Raw genomic sequence first — 14,913 nt, forward strand, 5'->3', positions numbered from 1 at the left:
CGCGCAGCGCGCACGGCGGCCGCGAGCCCCGCCAGCCCCGCCGGCCGTGAGTTCGGGTCCCGCTGCGGCCCGTCCCCGTTCCCTCCGCTGCCCGCCTCTCCCGGCCCGGGGCCGCCGCAGGCTGCTCCCCCTGCTTCTCCCGGGACGGCCGCGCGGTGCCGCCGGGCACGGGGCCGCAGTGCTCGGCGGGGCCGTGGTGCCGGTGTTGGTTCGGAGCGGCAGTGCTCTGGCGGGCAGGGCCGCGCGGTGCGAGGCGGCCGCTGGGGCCCGGCCCCGCCGGCTGAGCGCTTTGAGCGAGGCTCGGGCTGGACGCGAGGGAAAGCTCCTGTATGGAAAGGCTGCGCAGGTCAGAGGTGGGGCCAGCACCCCTAGAGGGGTCCCGCGGCCGTGTGGGTGTGGGAGCAGCGGGGGGCCGGGGGGCGGTGGGGCTCGGCGGCCTCTCGTGCCCAGCCCCGGTGGGGCTCGGCGGCCTCTCGTGCCCAGCCCCGGTGGGGCTCGGCGGCCTCTCGTGCCCAGCCCGAAAATTGTGGATGCCGTGATGCTGCTCTGCCCGCGCCTCGCCCGTGTTTGTAAACACCTGTGACCAGCGGGACGGGGAGGGAACTCGGGAGATGCCGCGAGTTTATGGCTCGTAATGAAATGTAGCAAAGCGATAAGGAGAAGTATACATTGAAGTGTATGGCAACCAGCTGAAAACCCCATGTACAGCTGGTAAGGCTCACGAGCACGGCTGTGTTGAGGAAGCTGTAGCAGGGGCTGGGGCAGCGTTTGAGAGCAGAAGGAAACACCGCAGGCTGTGAATTTCCGGGCTGTTTCTTGCCGGGGCTGCGGTGAGTGTCTGAATCTGGCAAGGTTTTGTCCACTTATTGTGAACAGGTGTGATAAATCTCTCGGGGGCTTCCCAGAAAACCTATGTCACATTACAGTTCTTACTCCTTTCTGTTTTTCTCCTCGTGTTGGGGACCAGCCGCGGTCCCTTGCTCCGTGCGGGGATGCTCTGTCAGAGCGCAGCCCATGCCTGTATGACCCAGTAGCAATCCGGGAATTAATCAGGGTTAGTTCTGCTTCAGAACCAGCAGAGGCCGCCCCACGTTTTCTTTTAAAAGGAAAACCATCCTGGTTTGCACAGTTCCTAGGAATTTGCTTGAAACTCAAACATGCACGCTTTGGTTGTAAGTTTTGCATCTTTGAGGCTGAGAAAGGACTTGGACATTAACAGTGCAGTGTGTGTTTGCCAGTTTTACTTTGCTGTAGTAATTGCGGTTTCTTTAACATTCTCTTTGAAGCCAACATGTCTCGAGAGACTGGAAGTGAGGCACAGCAGTCCCAGAGTGCCCAGCAGCCACAGAGTGGTACCAGCTCTTCCAGTGGGTCACAGAGCACCAGTCAGTCTTCCTTAAGTTCTGGGACTCTCAGTTCCTTGGACACTGTTCCCACTCAGGAGCTTCCGTCCATCCCTGAGGACCAGGAATCTGAAGAGCTGAATCCTCAGCCTTGGGGTCGACTCTTTGCACTTGGAAAAGGTTTCAGCAACTGTGGTAGGTGCATACTGTGATATAAATCTCTTGGTTTCTTTGTAGGATCTCAGAGAAGTTCTGAGCAGCTTGCTGAAGAGCAGTGTCCTTTCATTTTCAAATTAGTTACAAGCAAATTTAGATATGGAACTTTTTGCTATAATGTTTTATTCCATACTACATCCCAGTGTTTACACTGAGTTCTCAGATACACAGCTGCCATAGACTTATAGAAATTCTGGGGTGTTCATATTCTTTGTTACATGCTTCATTTGAAACAAATTTTATAATTTATTTTATTTAGTTATATGTCTCTATATTGCTGATGGTAAACTGAAAAATACTACTGCTGAAGAGGGTAAAATTATTAAAGGATTTGACAAGGTGTGGTGCTTTGTATGAATTAAGACAAACTTGATTCTATGGGAAGGATCTTGTCTCTGTTATCCTATCCATTACTATTTGAAATCATTTTGTAGTGCCATAGTTATTAACTTCCTGCAACATTGTCTTCTCTCTCTGCTGTACCCTCCCCTCCTCTGCAGACTGTGTCAATGAGGAGTACTGGTTTGGGAGGGACAAAAGCTGTGATTACAGTTTTTCTAAGCTGGGATTGTCTGAGACTGGCTTCTACCAAAACTATAGCAAGAAGCACTTCAGAATTTTCAGGGTAAGTGCTAAAAATGTTTATCTATTAATTCAAAAAGAGACTTTGGGGCAGAGATCCTAAAGAAATCAAAGTATCTTCAGGGTTGACTCCTTTTGGCAATACCCCATTCATATGTTTTATGAAATAAACTCAGTCTCACTTCTTGAGTCAACAATAGTAAATTCCTAGTGTATCATGTCTTTATTGTAAAGTCATTTGTTCTTTACTGTCATCTTCTCCATTTTTTTTCTCTTTGAGGAAATGGGTCCAAGAAATTCCTTTGTTGCCTACATTGAAGACCATAGTGCAAATGGGACATTTGTTAATAGAGAGCTCGTTGGAAGAGGGAGGAGGCTTCCACTGACACACAACTGTGAAATTGCGTTGTCTGTACAGACTAATAAGGGTAAAATGTGCTTGAACTTAAGTAGATTTTTCATGTATTGACCAAGAGGTTGCTTCTGCATTAATTTGAGTTTGTTTCTTGGGAGCTGAGCTGCTTTGTGAGCGCATCTTATTAATAGGTGTTTTATAAAAACAAAAATAGTTCACATAAAAATTATCCATGTCAACTTAGGAAAAAAACGGAAAAAAAAAAACTTAAAGAAATATGCATCAGGTAGCACCTTACTAGAGTATAAACTTTTATAGTTTTTTTCCTGTTTTTGAAACCCTTTTGGGCTTCAGTAGCTGTGCATGTGATGGGGGGAACAGGGGAAACAGACTATTCAAGAAAAGTTGAAAAAACGCTCCCAGATACCTAACCAGATGCATCATAAATAGAAAATCCTCTGAAAAATAAACAGGCCTGGGCTTTTGTTTATTTGGTTTTGGTTTTCCACTAAGATGCTGTCTTCTTGATTATTACTTCTCTTTGATCTTTGCTGGGACATTGAAATTTTTACTCATTTTGCCCTTAAATGTAGTTAATTAGTTAAAGATTACTGTGAATTTAATCCCAAAATGTAATTTTTCAGCACTAAGATCACCTTGCTAACCCATAGCTGGTATACTGCTGTGAATTTAATCCCAAAATGTAATTTTGTTAGCAATAAGATCACCTTGCTAACCCATAGCTGGTATAATTTATAGCAAATATTTAGATTTTCCTCTAGCAGGCAGTATTTTCTCAGTTATATTGTTGATTATAAAAGCTCACAAAACATAGCTATTTGTTTTAATAAAAATTTTAAACCTAATAATAGGAAAATGATCTCCACTTGTCTTCCCAGTGTTTGTGTTTTCTGATCTTATGGTGGATGATCAGATGATGTTTCCTAAAGAATTCAGAGAGAAATATATCATGTCAAAGACTTTGGGAAGGTAAGCATCCTTCTCCCCTCAGTAGAAAGGGTTAATTTCATTATCAGTATCTTGTGCTGGAATTATTACCAGTATTAACTGAGCTGCTGTTTTAAAAGAAAAAAATGAATGATAACATGTGAATAAATATGTTCTTTACAACAATTTAAACAGGAGTTTTGGCTTTGTCTCTCTGATTGGTTTGGGGTTTGTATCCTACCACCAATTGCAAAAAACAGGTTTTTTGTTTTGTTTTGGTTGGGGTTTTTTTTTCTGTAGAAGGGAATGAAGTTTGTAAATTTTTACTGTGTTTTTAAAGTTTGTATATTAATTTACTCAGTTGTTGGAAGTAGAAGGAAGAGCTTTGTGTCAGAATACAGCTTTCTACAATATCACTGCTGAGGCCTTCAGATGAAAAGGAAAAGAACTGTCCAGGAAAAAGGAGAGAGAAGCTATTTTAAATGGGGGCTATTTGTTTTTTCTCTTTTGGAAACAGTTGGTGAAGAATCTGGAGGTGAATAATTAAGTAGAAACAAATCTGAGTGGAAAACAGAAGAATTTCTTTCTGTAATATAATTGCTATTTAGTAAAACTACAAGCATAGTCATATCTGTTCCTCAGATTTGTGCAGTGTTAAGAGAATTAATTCCTAAGTTCTCTTCTCCTAAATGCCTTTGCATGGAGGAAATGCTGACAGAGCTTGTCCTTCCTACCTGCCAGTACTTCTGCTACAAATAGAGTAAGGACTCCTGCAATTCTGAATGAATGGCCCTTGGCAACACTTGTGTTTAAACAGACTTTCTAACTCTTGAATGTTTCCTGAGAAGTGCTGTAGACTTTCTAACTGTTGAGTACTTCCTCAGAACAGACAACGTGCCTTATTCAGAAAGCAGCCAGCTCCAAATTATGCTTTCATTTGCCTGCACTTGTTACAGATTTTTGACAGAGCTGTGCTCTTGTTTCAGTGGTGCCTGTGGAGAAGTCAAACTGGCATTCGAGAAGAGCACCTGTAACAAAGTTGCAGTGAAAATCATCAATAAACGGAAGTTTGTGGCAAGTGGCCTGAGTGATGAAGTAAGTATTGTCTGTCTGTCTGTCTTGGCCGCCTTGCAGCAGTCTTGGAATATTTGGTAACTTCTCTGACTCCTCAGCTCTCTTCAAATGAGGATTTTCTTACTCAATGTCTTCAGTATTTAATTTAAAAATGCTTTTTGATCTTGTATCATGTACAGAATTCTTGGTTTTATTCCTTGACCACATCCGTTAGGTTCATCATTTAATTAATGTTAATGGGATATATACAAGGGGTGGTGTGGAGTCTTGCAGGGTTTGGTCTATGTCCTAAAATGTCCTAAAATCATAGACACATGATAACCAGCAGAGTCTTGACCAAAAATGTACCAATGAAGCTAATTTTCTTGAATGCTCCATCATAATACTTTTTAAGAAAATTGTATGGAGCCTTTTGGGAAGGTCTAATGGCAGAAGCCAGAATTGGAGAAGAGCAAAGACTGGCTCAAGATGCTGTTGTGAATTATAATTACATGTTCTTCTACAAAACAGACACAGGAGTATATCTGGAATGTTGTGTATGGGTTAAGTTGTGTGTTCCAAGATGATTGATTTGGATTGGAAGAAGAGCAAAAAAATCCCTGCTGAGCTGATTTCATTAGTTGTGCCTAAGCCACGGGTTAGAGAATCTGTTTATGTTATCTTGCAAAATAGTAGCATGTAATTTTAGATTGGCTCATGTGCAAAGCATCTTGGAGGGAGAAAAGCTGTTTAAATACAATACAAGTATATAAGCAAAAATAATTTTTTTAACTTGGAAATTAGTTGAGGTTTTCTAACCTGCAGTGAAATTACATGTCTGGAGCAATATCTCGTTCCAGATATTGACAACACTCTGTTTATTTAATTCACTGAAGGTATCTGATAATTCTATGGGAAAAAAGTTGTATGTTATGATCACTTAGAATAGCAAAAGGCATGAAATGATCTCTTTTCTGGTACTGTCTCTTATTTCTCATATGTCTTATTCCAGAACAGCTCTGTCTTACCCAATATGGTATTTGATTCTTTTAATAGAACCCAGGTTTAAATATCAATACAGAAATTGAAATTTTGAAGAAAATAGATCATGTGAGTATTACTGTACATTTTTATTATTTTTTGCTCTCTCCTCTATGTACTTGTTTAGTTTACTGACCTTAGTGTAGTAATGAAAGAGCAATTTTATCCATTCAGAAATGTGTTAAAGGAGATATATAATTTCCCTTGTAGATTATTGAATGGGTCTTTTTTTCTTCTTTTAAGTGTATTATATCCTAGCAGATTTGAGATTTTAATGCTTTGGATAACTGAGATAGAAATTTGAGAAGAAACATCACAGGAGAACTTTTAACTGAGCCCCTGTGGCAGAAATTTTTATTTCATGCAAGTTTTTGTAAATGCTGCAAAATAACTAAATGTAAAGACTAGTTTCCACTGGCTGTTTCTTGAATTTATATCCTCTCTTTCCTCTGCATGTAAAGTAGATAAAGTGTTGAGGGTGTGGTCTGGGGGGCTTGCAAGTCACTTGTGTTAAATGTTAGCTTAAGTGACCTGGTTTGGAATAGTGAAATAAGAACTTCAGGATTAATTTTTACAAATTATTTTATTTTGTGTGTCTCTGTTTGTGTTCCCTTTTCTGTTAGCCTTGCTTAATCAAGATTAAAAATTTCTTTGAAGCAGAGGATTACTACATTGTTTTGGAACTGTAAGTAACCTGTTTGAAAGTAAATGCATAAAATGAAATGTTTTTTTCATAGCCACAGTGAACTGTGGAGGTTTTGCTTTTATAATTTTGTTTTTCGTTTTGCTGGCCTCCACTTTTCTCTAAAACCTTTGTAAGATTAGGAGCTAGATAACCAGGAGAAATCATCCTTCTGTGCTTTGTAGGCACTCAGGGCCTGGGTGTTGCTTGCTCTGCTGCTGTTGTGGATTTTTATTTTATTTTGGTTTTGAGCTCATAAAAGGGAGCTGATCAAAAATCATGTAACAACTCCCAGTGAAGACTCAAGAGACTGACCTTGCCTCAGCCATGCTTGTGCTGTGTTTAGGATGTTGCTCACTCATTTTCAGAAATATAGTCTTTCTCTGTAGCCAGAATGGCCAAATGTTTTGGTCTTAGTCTTGTCTAATGAGATGAATCTTTTGGAAGTTATTGTTGGCTTGTTAACCTGCATTTGTTTTAGGATGGAAGGAGGAGAATTGTATGACAGAGTGTCAAGGCCAGTCAAGATGAAAGAAGAGATCTGCAAGTTGTACTTTTATCAGATGCTGCTGGCAGTAAAGGTACATAATTGTGAATTCTACCAAAAAAACAAAGTCACTAAGATGAATTTTTCTGTCACTTGCCATTGCTGAAAGCCAAGCAAGCAATCAGCACAGCATTCTTAACAAGTTGGTTTAACGAGAGAGAGACAGAAAAGCAGAATTCCTGCAAAGGTGACACAGAATGTGGGTCTGCACACTGTGCTTGCATGAGATTTGACACTTGAAGCATAATTATTTCTAAGGTGCTTTTTTGCTTCTTTGTGATGGTGTTTTGGTGTGGGTTCTTTTGTTTTGTTTTCATTTTGCTTTCTTTTTTTAAGGGACAGTCCTATGTTAGGGAGTTTTAAATGTTTGCCCCCCTCTCACACAGCCATTTCAGTTATCCTGCCATTGCCATGAGAAAAAATGGGAAGCTTACATTTTAAAACAAGTTAATAGTCTGGTTTTCCTTAATTTCCCATCTGTATGTATTTAGTATCTTCATGACAATGGAATTATACACCGAGATCTAAAGCCAGAAAATGTGCTACTTTCATCTTCTGAGGAGACCTGTATTGTAAAGGTAAGGAAAATTACATTTCATGTTAATGGAAAAATTTGGGAGTGTTGCTTCACATTCTTCTTGATATTTCATTGAACACAGCCAAAAAGATATTATGGAATTAGTCATACAAACCATGAAGTAACTTGAAACATAGGCCTTTTTTTTCATAATTGTAATTTTACTTTTGTGGATATTTAAACCCATACACTACATATGTATTTTCAAATGTCAATGATTTTTTTCCCCAATAAAATCTAAATTCTTGAATTACAGACAGCATTCCCACAAATGTCCAGGGTGGAATTAGGGTTCTGTATTTTCTTGTGTTGTTTTTATTTTCCTCCAGAGAAAGCATTGACTCTATTTACATACTGAAATGCATATTTTTCATGTAAACTTTTCTAATAGGCTAAAACACCTTTATTCTAGTTGTCCATTTATATCCAAATATTAGAGTATTTTTTGGTAGTGTAAGTTGTGATCCTTTGTCATATTTCTTTCTCTTCCTCCTCCTTAAAAATGTTTGGGGTGACTTCATAGTCATGTACTGGAACTGGCTTGGAAGGAAGAAACTTAATGCTACCTCCTGATGTATGTCTACAGTATGATGTGTTCTAGTACAGTCCATCCTCATATGTAATGTGATGTTACCATTTTTAAATACAAGATTACAGATTTTGGACAATCCAAGATTCTTGGAGAAGCTTCTCTTATGAAAACATTATGTGGTACTCCCATGTATCTTGCTCCTGAGGTTCTAAATTCACTTGGGACTGCTGGATACAGCCGAGCTGTGGACTGCTGGAGTTTAGGAGTTATTCTTTTTGTATGGTAAGATATTGTGTAGATGTACCTTCACTGGGCAGTCTTTGACATGCATGGCTTGAGACTTGGCAACTTCAGTGTCTGTTTGAGGAAGGGAAAGTTTAAAACTCTACACGTATAAAAACACTGCCTTAAAATGTGTGATTTCAGTGTTTCATTTGCTATGAGAAATTCAGTGTTGTTTAACTTCTTCTCTTTTATACAGCTTGTGTGGATATCCACCATTCAATGAGCAAAATACTCAGCTCTCTCTGAAGGATCAAATCACTCGTGGAAAATACACATTCATTGCAAAAGAGTGGAAGCACGTGTCAGACATGGGTATGACTCCAGCACAGTGGGTAGCAAAAATCTACCTCTTTTCTTGTAGTTTTTATTTTCCGTTATCCTCCTTTCAGCTGCGTGACACATTGTGTGTTAATGTTTCATTTTTAAGCTAATATATTTAAAATATTTTTTGAAGTTCATAGTTAAAGCATTAGAAAGAGTACATACTTTATTATTGAAGAGATTTCTTAGTAGTATTTAGCATAATTAACCACACAAGTACAGAGTTTGTGGGCACATACATCTGTTTCTCCTCTTTTCACTTTTTCTTCTGACTTTATCAAGCTCGTCCACAGACTTTGCCTAAAGATTCTTCAAGTATTGAACCAAAAATACCAGTAATTTAAGGAATATGAGTTAGAATTCCAAAAAACAAACGTTCCAAGGGAGTCCTTTCATGGTGCTAGTCTTTGAGCTGAAAGTGTCAGTCACATTTGAGGAATCATCTATTATGTTTGGCCCACTGTAAGTGAAGTAGTCTGTGAAACTGAGTTTTTGCATAGCAAACTAAAATGATAATTACTGTCTGTGTGCTTTTAGTTTTTCAGGACATTTTATATACTCAAAATAACTGTAGTATTTACCTTGGACACTTCTTTTTATGTGCAGAGGAATTTCTAATAAATTATGTGGTCATCCTTTGTCTAATAAACTTATCAAATATAACTTCTTCCTGAATAGTTTGGAGCTTATTCAATATTAAATCAGACCTTCATGAGAATGTACAATTTTAACATACTTTCCATAGTCCTACTGATATGTACTAGAATAATCTGATCAAATGAAAACTAAATCTTGCTGAAATTCCTTTATGGGAGATTTGGAGTAATGAAATACAACATAAATGCCATATTTTTCACAGTGTCTACTAAGCAGCTTCCTAAGAAGATGATTTATGTTGAGCATACATGTGTATGTCCTGTCTCTTCTCTCCCACTTTCCCAGATGGATAATCTGCTTTCCAAGACACTGTAAACCAGGATAAATTAAGCTGTCTTTGCTTTTCCACAGTAATACTGAAGCTTTTAGGGAAGTGCTGAGCCTCCTGTGCATGCTCAGAACATAAACTGTGTATATGCTAAATATATCTAAGGGTAATTCTGGTATACTGAGAAGTGTGGAGTTGTGTGCATGTGAAGGAAGGATGGTTGCAGTCTGCAGCCCTTCCCATGCACAGAAAAAGAAAAGGGATCTGCCCAGCCTGCACTTGTGTGCATTGGTGTAAGGCACATTGTCACAGGTAGTTTTGGTGTAGGCAAATTTCAGGTAATGAGTGTATTGACCACATGCCAACCAGCTCATTTTATTGTCTTAGCTCTGGATCTTGTGAAGAAGCTGTTAGTAGTGGATCCAAGCAAACGCCTTACCACAGAGGAGGCCTTACAGCATCCTTGGCTTCAGGTAGGAATTGAGTTTTAAGTGAAAGCCGTGTTGTTTGAGGGATAACTTGTTCATATCATGTGTTTTCAATAATCCCTGTAGAGAGACTGCAAAAGCAGCATGGAGTAGTCTCCTGGATACCTTCTTTCAATACAGTAAGCAGCTTCTGCATCCCTTTGAGACACCTCTTCCCAGAACTCTTCCACACGTGAGATCCAGATGTGTTTTTTAGAGCCCAAGTCTGACTGTGGTTCTGGTAGGATGGACCTCTCCTTCTGGGCATTGGAACAGAGCCCCATCTCCTCAGATGTTTGTGTGGGCAGGCAGTGCAGTTTGTTTCTGGCAAGCATTCAATACTAGTTTGTTTTTACTCTGCTGTGCAGGAATAAGTGTCCCTGCTTTGGGAATCCTCTGAGTAGGAAGTGATGGTTTCCCTGCCTCCTGTTATAGTCTAATTAGGTTTGAGAGGGATAATCTTTAGGTGGTCTTTTCTTAATTTTGGCAGAGGTACCCACTGAACCGATGAGCTTTCTTGAATATTTTTGCTTGAAGAGGCTGAAAAATGTCACCCAGCCTACATCTGAGCCATTCAACAGGTTCTGTTTATTCACACCAAGCACAAGGCTATTCCTGTTCCCCCACTGGTAACAGGAGAATTTCAGAGGCTTTGGTGAAGAGCATAAGAAATGAGGGAAGCAAGGGAGTATCCCTCAGTGCTCAACAGCTGATAGTGTTCTGAGACAAAAAACATGGGTGGATCACTTTTTAAAGTGATTAACTTGTCTTGATTATGCTCCTGGGCATCAGGAAGCATTTCCTGGCATTCATGGCTTTTACTTACTGGAGTTGTGTGTAACATTTACAATGAGTTCATCAGATATAGACTCTTACATTTGAATTATAAATCTGAGCAGAAAAAGTTATTCAGAAACCATGCAACACTGATTTTAAAAATCGCTGGTATGCATAAGGGGAAAGGGGAAATGGATAACTGATCTAAATGAGCTAAGAATTTAAGATATATCAGTATATATATATATATATTCAAGTTGTTATTATTTTGATTATATATTCCATGTAAGGACATCTCTTCCTGTTAAGTTTAATTTTGAAGACAGGACAGAAGGTTCCAGAAAACATCATAGCCAAAAATCCAGATGTGATCTAGCACTCAGCTGCTGCTCTTTGAGCTGTTTCCCTCCAGGGGCTGTTGTTCAGAGTGTCAGGTGTTCATAGGTGATGTAGACTGCTTGGAAGGCCAGCATCCAGCATGCTCAGCTCTAGATATCACACATCTCATATCACCAAAAGAGCTCCCCAGTCCTGTTCCTGTCAGTAGTGAGGAGTTACTGGCTCCTCTCTCCCTCTTGTGTTGTCTGGAAGTATCGACTTTACAAGTCAGCAGGAAAAACCACATTCTCTCTGTGGCCAGCCTGCTAGCCCTCTGATGATTTTGGGGGCATTAGGGAATTTTTCAGATACTAGAAGTAAGCATGTTCTGCAGATTTATTTAAACTAGTACTGCTTTCAAATTAGTGTTTTCAAAACAAGTTGTTTATTTTTTGCTTAAATCTAGAACTTTAAAAACTTGTTGAGCTGTGTAAACCTAAGTACTGCTCAGTGGAAATGTCTTCTTACCTGTATTTACTTAATAAAACATTTTTTAAAGGCACATAAACACTTATTGCTGTTTCTGCCTCTGAAATCTTCACTGAAGTCTTTTGAATGGTACAAGATTAGTTTGGTTGCATGCTGAAGAAAAACCACAGGTTTTTGTTACATCAATGGAAAAATATTTCTTACCTTATCCATCAATTCAAATGTAGCCACAATCAAATCAGGTGACACTGGAAAAGAAAAGTCAAAATTCTGTATAAAATTAAATGGATATTCAAGTAAAATCCTTTTTGTAGCACTTAAGAATAGTTAAATAAAAAAGGAGATACTGCAATACTTCATTGCTTTGGAAAAGGACCCTCTCCAGTGCCTTCACCTAAAAAAAACCAGCTGAAATCCTTAGGACCTCAACGATCTTTATTTCTAAGTGTCTCTAGCACTGAATGTCCCATTCACTTCTCTTTGAGTTTCCCAATCTTTGCTTTTCCCTTAAATATTCTATATACGACTTAGATGCTGGGGTTTTTTGCAGGATGAGGATATGAAAACTACATTTGAACAGCTGCTTGCTCAGACACGTACCAATATGAATCCACCAGAAACATCAAAAATGGTATGTGCAGTAGATATTTGAAGATTAATATTTGATGTACAGAGAAACTAGATTTTGAAGTAATCTTTACTAAGAAAATCAGTTAATTTTGAGACTTTAGAGAAATGTACCCTTGGGCTGTAGGTGGCAGCCTGCTGGTTAGTTCTGTTTCCTGAAGAGTATCCATGGATTTCCATGTTTTGTCAACACTTTGTTTAAATGTATAGAAACACTTGCCTAGGCTTTAAAGGATTAGTCCTATATTTAGAATAAAATGGTTGAATGTATTTCTTTTTCATGGATTCAAGTCACTAATGTTTGGTATTGAAGTAAACATTCTCCTGCTGGTGCAGGGTTAGGACAGCATTGTGCCATTCATCACCAGATGCTAATTAGGAAAATTATGAACAGTAGCTGTTTCAAGCTGGGAGCAATGTCTTATATGAGAACCATCAAATAAAATTAGATGTATCTTGGGAGAGAAACATGGGTTAGGTTTTGGTCACACTTCCAACACTTCTAGTTCTGGAGCAAGCAGAAAGTCAGGTTCTGCCTTACCTGGTTTCCTGGAGCCATCCTCCTGTGTTTTTCTTCCAGCCAGCCACAACGAGAAAGCGTCCCCATGAGAATGAGGAAGACAATGGCTCTGCTAAACGTGCTGTTCCTTCTACCTCCTATCAGAAAATGAGGTGAAAAGGAAGAGAAAATGACTTTGTTAATGACAGCTTTTTTATGGAGAGCAGAATTTTTTATTAAGAAATATCTTAATAATGGAATAAACTGTTGAAGATGTATAATTTTCAAATAAAAATAACTTTGTAAGACTGAAGTGACTGCTGTGCATGCATGAGAATCTGCACAATTAGTCATGTTCTAGTCCATCCAGCTGTCTGACTCGAGGAAAGTATCAGAAAAACTCCTGAATTAAGTTACTAACACTTTTTTAGGCTAGCTTCAACCCCACCTACATTCTCTCTTTCTTCTTTTCCAATTTCTAGGTTAGGCATGGAAATAATGCTTAGTCCTAACAGATGAAGAAGGAATACTAAACTTGCTGAGCTTTTGCCTGAGACACAGCATTACCTGACACAATGCTGCCCACAGACTTCTGAGGACACTTAGACTATTCAGTTGAGATGTAAAACTTCTGATGGACCTTGAGGTGCTCTGGGCTTCAGGTAAAGCTCCACAGTAAATGCTGGACTGGCAGAATCACAGCACTGTGCACTGGGATGGGGCTGATTGGCTTCCAAAGCAACAATTCCCATCTGCACGGTGTTTAACATGAGTGTACCATGTTTATTTCCCAGGGGAGGGATGAGCAAGAGGAAACATGATAACAGGAGATGAAATGAACATTTATAAATTCCTATCAGGGAAGAACTAGGAACTGAACTGAGAGAGGAAAAACTTGCTTGCCTGTTAGGTGAAAATTTTGAACTGTGTGCCTCTTACTAAAGGATTATTAACTTCATAACTGACTGAAAGAACAGTTTAGTAACTCTGTTCTCCAACATGCACTTCTGGTTAAAGGCATCTACTCTAAGTTGATTTGTAAAGAATAAAACCTAATGCATTATGGAATAAACCCATGTCAGGTAGGAATTAATATATTCATGAGTCACATTTCATGTGTGTGCCCATTGCAGAGATCTTGTGTGTTTTGATATATTTGCTATTAAACCAATGCTAATGATAAAATGCTGATTCTTGTACATCGATACTTTTCTTAATGGATTGGATGGAGAAACATCCATGGGCATCTGGATGGAAACAATACCACTGATTCCAGTCCACTCCAGAGGCAGTGGGGTGATAGAACAAAGTCGTGTCTGTCCTTGGGGATGTGCCCTTGGGTGCAAATCTGTCAGTGGCACATCCTCAGGGAGTTCTGGTGTTTACTGCAGCTCATTTGAAGTAGAAGGGAACACTCAGCTGCCATTTGCCACATAAAAGAATCACAGGATGCACTGAGCCAGATTTGTGTCCTGGTGTAGTGCAAAAGCTGATGCCTTTGGGCTTTGGTTACCAGTTACTTTAAAAAGACTTGCATCATTGCTGATGAGAAGGTAATTCCCTAGGCTACTTACACTGTCTATTTGTTTTTAGATAGAAATAGAAAACTTCCATAATTTATTCCTCCATCTTTGTTTTACATCCCACAGTTGTTAGATAATCAGTAACTGTTTTGCTTGGGTCCTTTCCCTGGGTCCTGACTAGGATCTGCTTTCCAATGATGTCCTAAAGTTGATCTCACTCATTTGGTGGCAAACCTTTGGGCTGCTGGCCATGTGTTCATCATTTGATTGTAGAAAGCTTTCTGAAGTTTCAGACTCTTTTTTTTTTCTATGGAAGAGTAAGTTTCACTGCGGTGAAGTGGCATCCAATTTTCAGATAGTTTAGAAATCATTTTTTTATCACTTATTACCCGCAGCACAGGAGTCTTCAGCATAATCCACTTTGCCTGTTCATTTCAAAAGGCAGGATGGGTCCCAGCAGCTGGAAGACTCGGGTTAAGCAAAGTGCTGAGGCTCGCTGTGCCTGGCCAGTGCGCTGTCAGGAGTGACCAGCATCCCCACCGGCGCTCGGGGTGCGGGCCGCTCTCACTCTGGAGCTCGGGCTGCCGCTGCCTTTGCCCGCCGGTGCCCCTCCCGTGTGGCGACAGAGCGGCGCTGGAGCCGTACCCTCCGTGAGCACGGAGCTCGGCCGTGCTCGCGGGAGGCGAGCGCTGCTCTGTGCCCCGTGTCCCGGGGCCGCCGCGGCCGGGGCAACCCGAGCTGCAGCCGCAGGACGTCCGGCGCGGGCCCGGCGCCGTCGGGCGGGGGTGCCCGGGGTCCGGGCGGAG

The 14,913-nt window shown here is 40.3% G+C and overlaps 1 protein-coding gene across 2 annotated transcripts; it reads left to right on the top strand.

Moving 5' to 3' along the window:
* Window positions 1–34: 34 nt before the first annotated feature.
* Window positions 35–13,764, top strand: CHEK2 (checkpoint kinase 2). Of its 2 annotated transcripts, none has more exons than XM_039724901.1 (16): window positions 35–353; window positions 1,287–1,538; window positions 2,060–2,184; window positions 2,422–2,569; window positions 3,396–3,486; window positions 4,431–4,539; window positions 5,554–5,607; window positions 6,162–6,223; window positions 6,702–6,801; window positions 7,259–7,345; window positions 7,995–8,158; window positions 8,358–8,473; window positions 9,795–9,880; window positions 12,009–12,089; window positions 12,666–12,757; window positions 13,067–13,764. In XM_039724901.1, exons 2-16 carry the CDS (start codon window positions 1,292–1,294, stop codon window positions 13,101–13,103), a joined length of 1,599 nt encoding a protein of 532 aa, XP_039580835.1. In that variant the 5' UTR covers window positions 35–353; window positions 1,287–1,291; the 3' UTR covers window positions 13,104–13,764. The 2 variants fall into 2 exon arrangements, with proteins under 2 accessions (XP_039580835.1, XP_039580834.1); XM_039724900.1 differs by having other exon boundaries at window positions 35–346.
* Window positions 13,765–14,913: the final 1,149 nt, after the last annotated feature.

This window comes from Passer montanus, unplaced genomic scaffold, assembly GCF_014805655.1.
Source record: "Passer montanus isolate IOZ18808 unplaced genomic scaffold, ASM1480565v1 scaffold53, whole genome shotgun sequence".
NCBI lineage: Eukaryota > Metazoa > Chordata > Aves > Passeriformes > Passeridae > Passer > Passer montanus.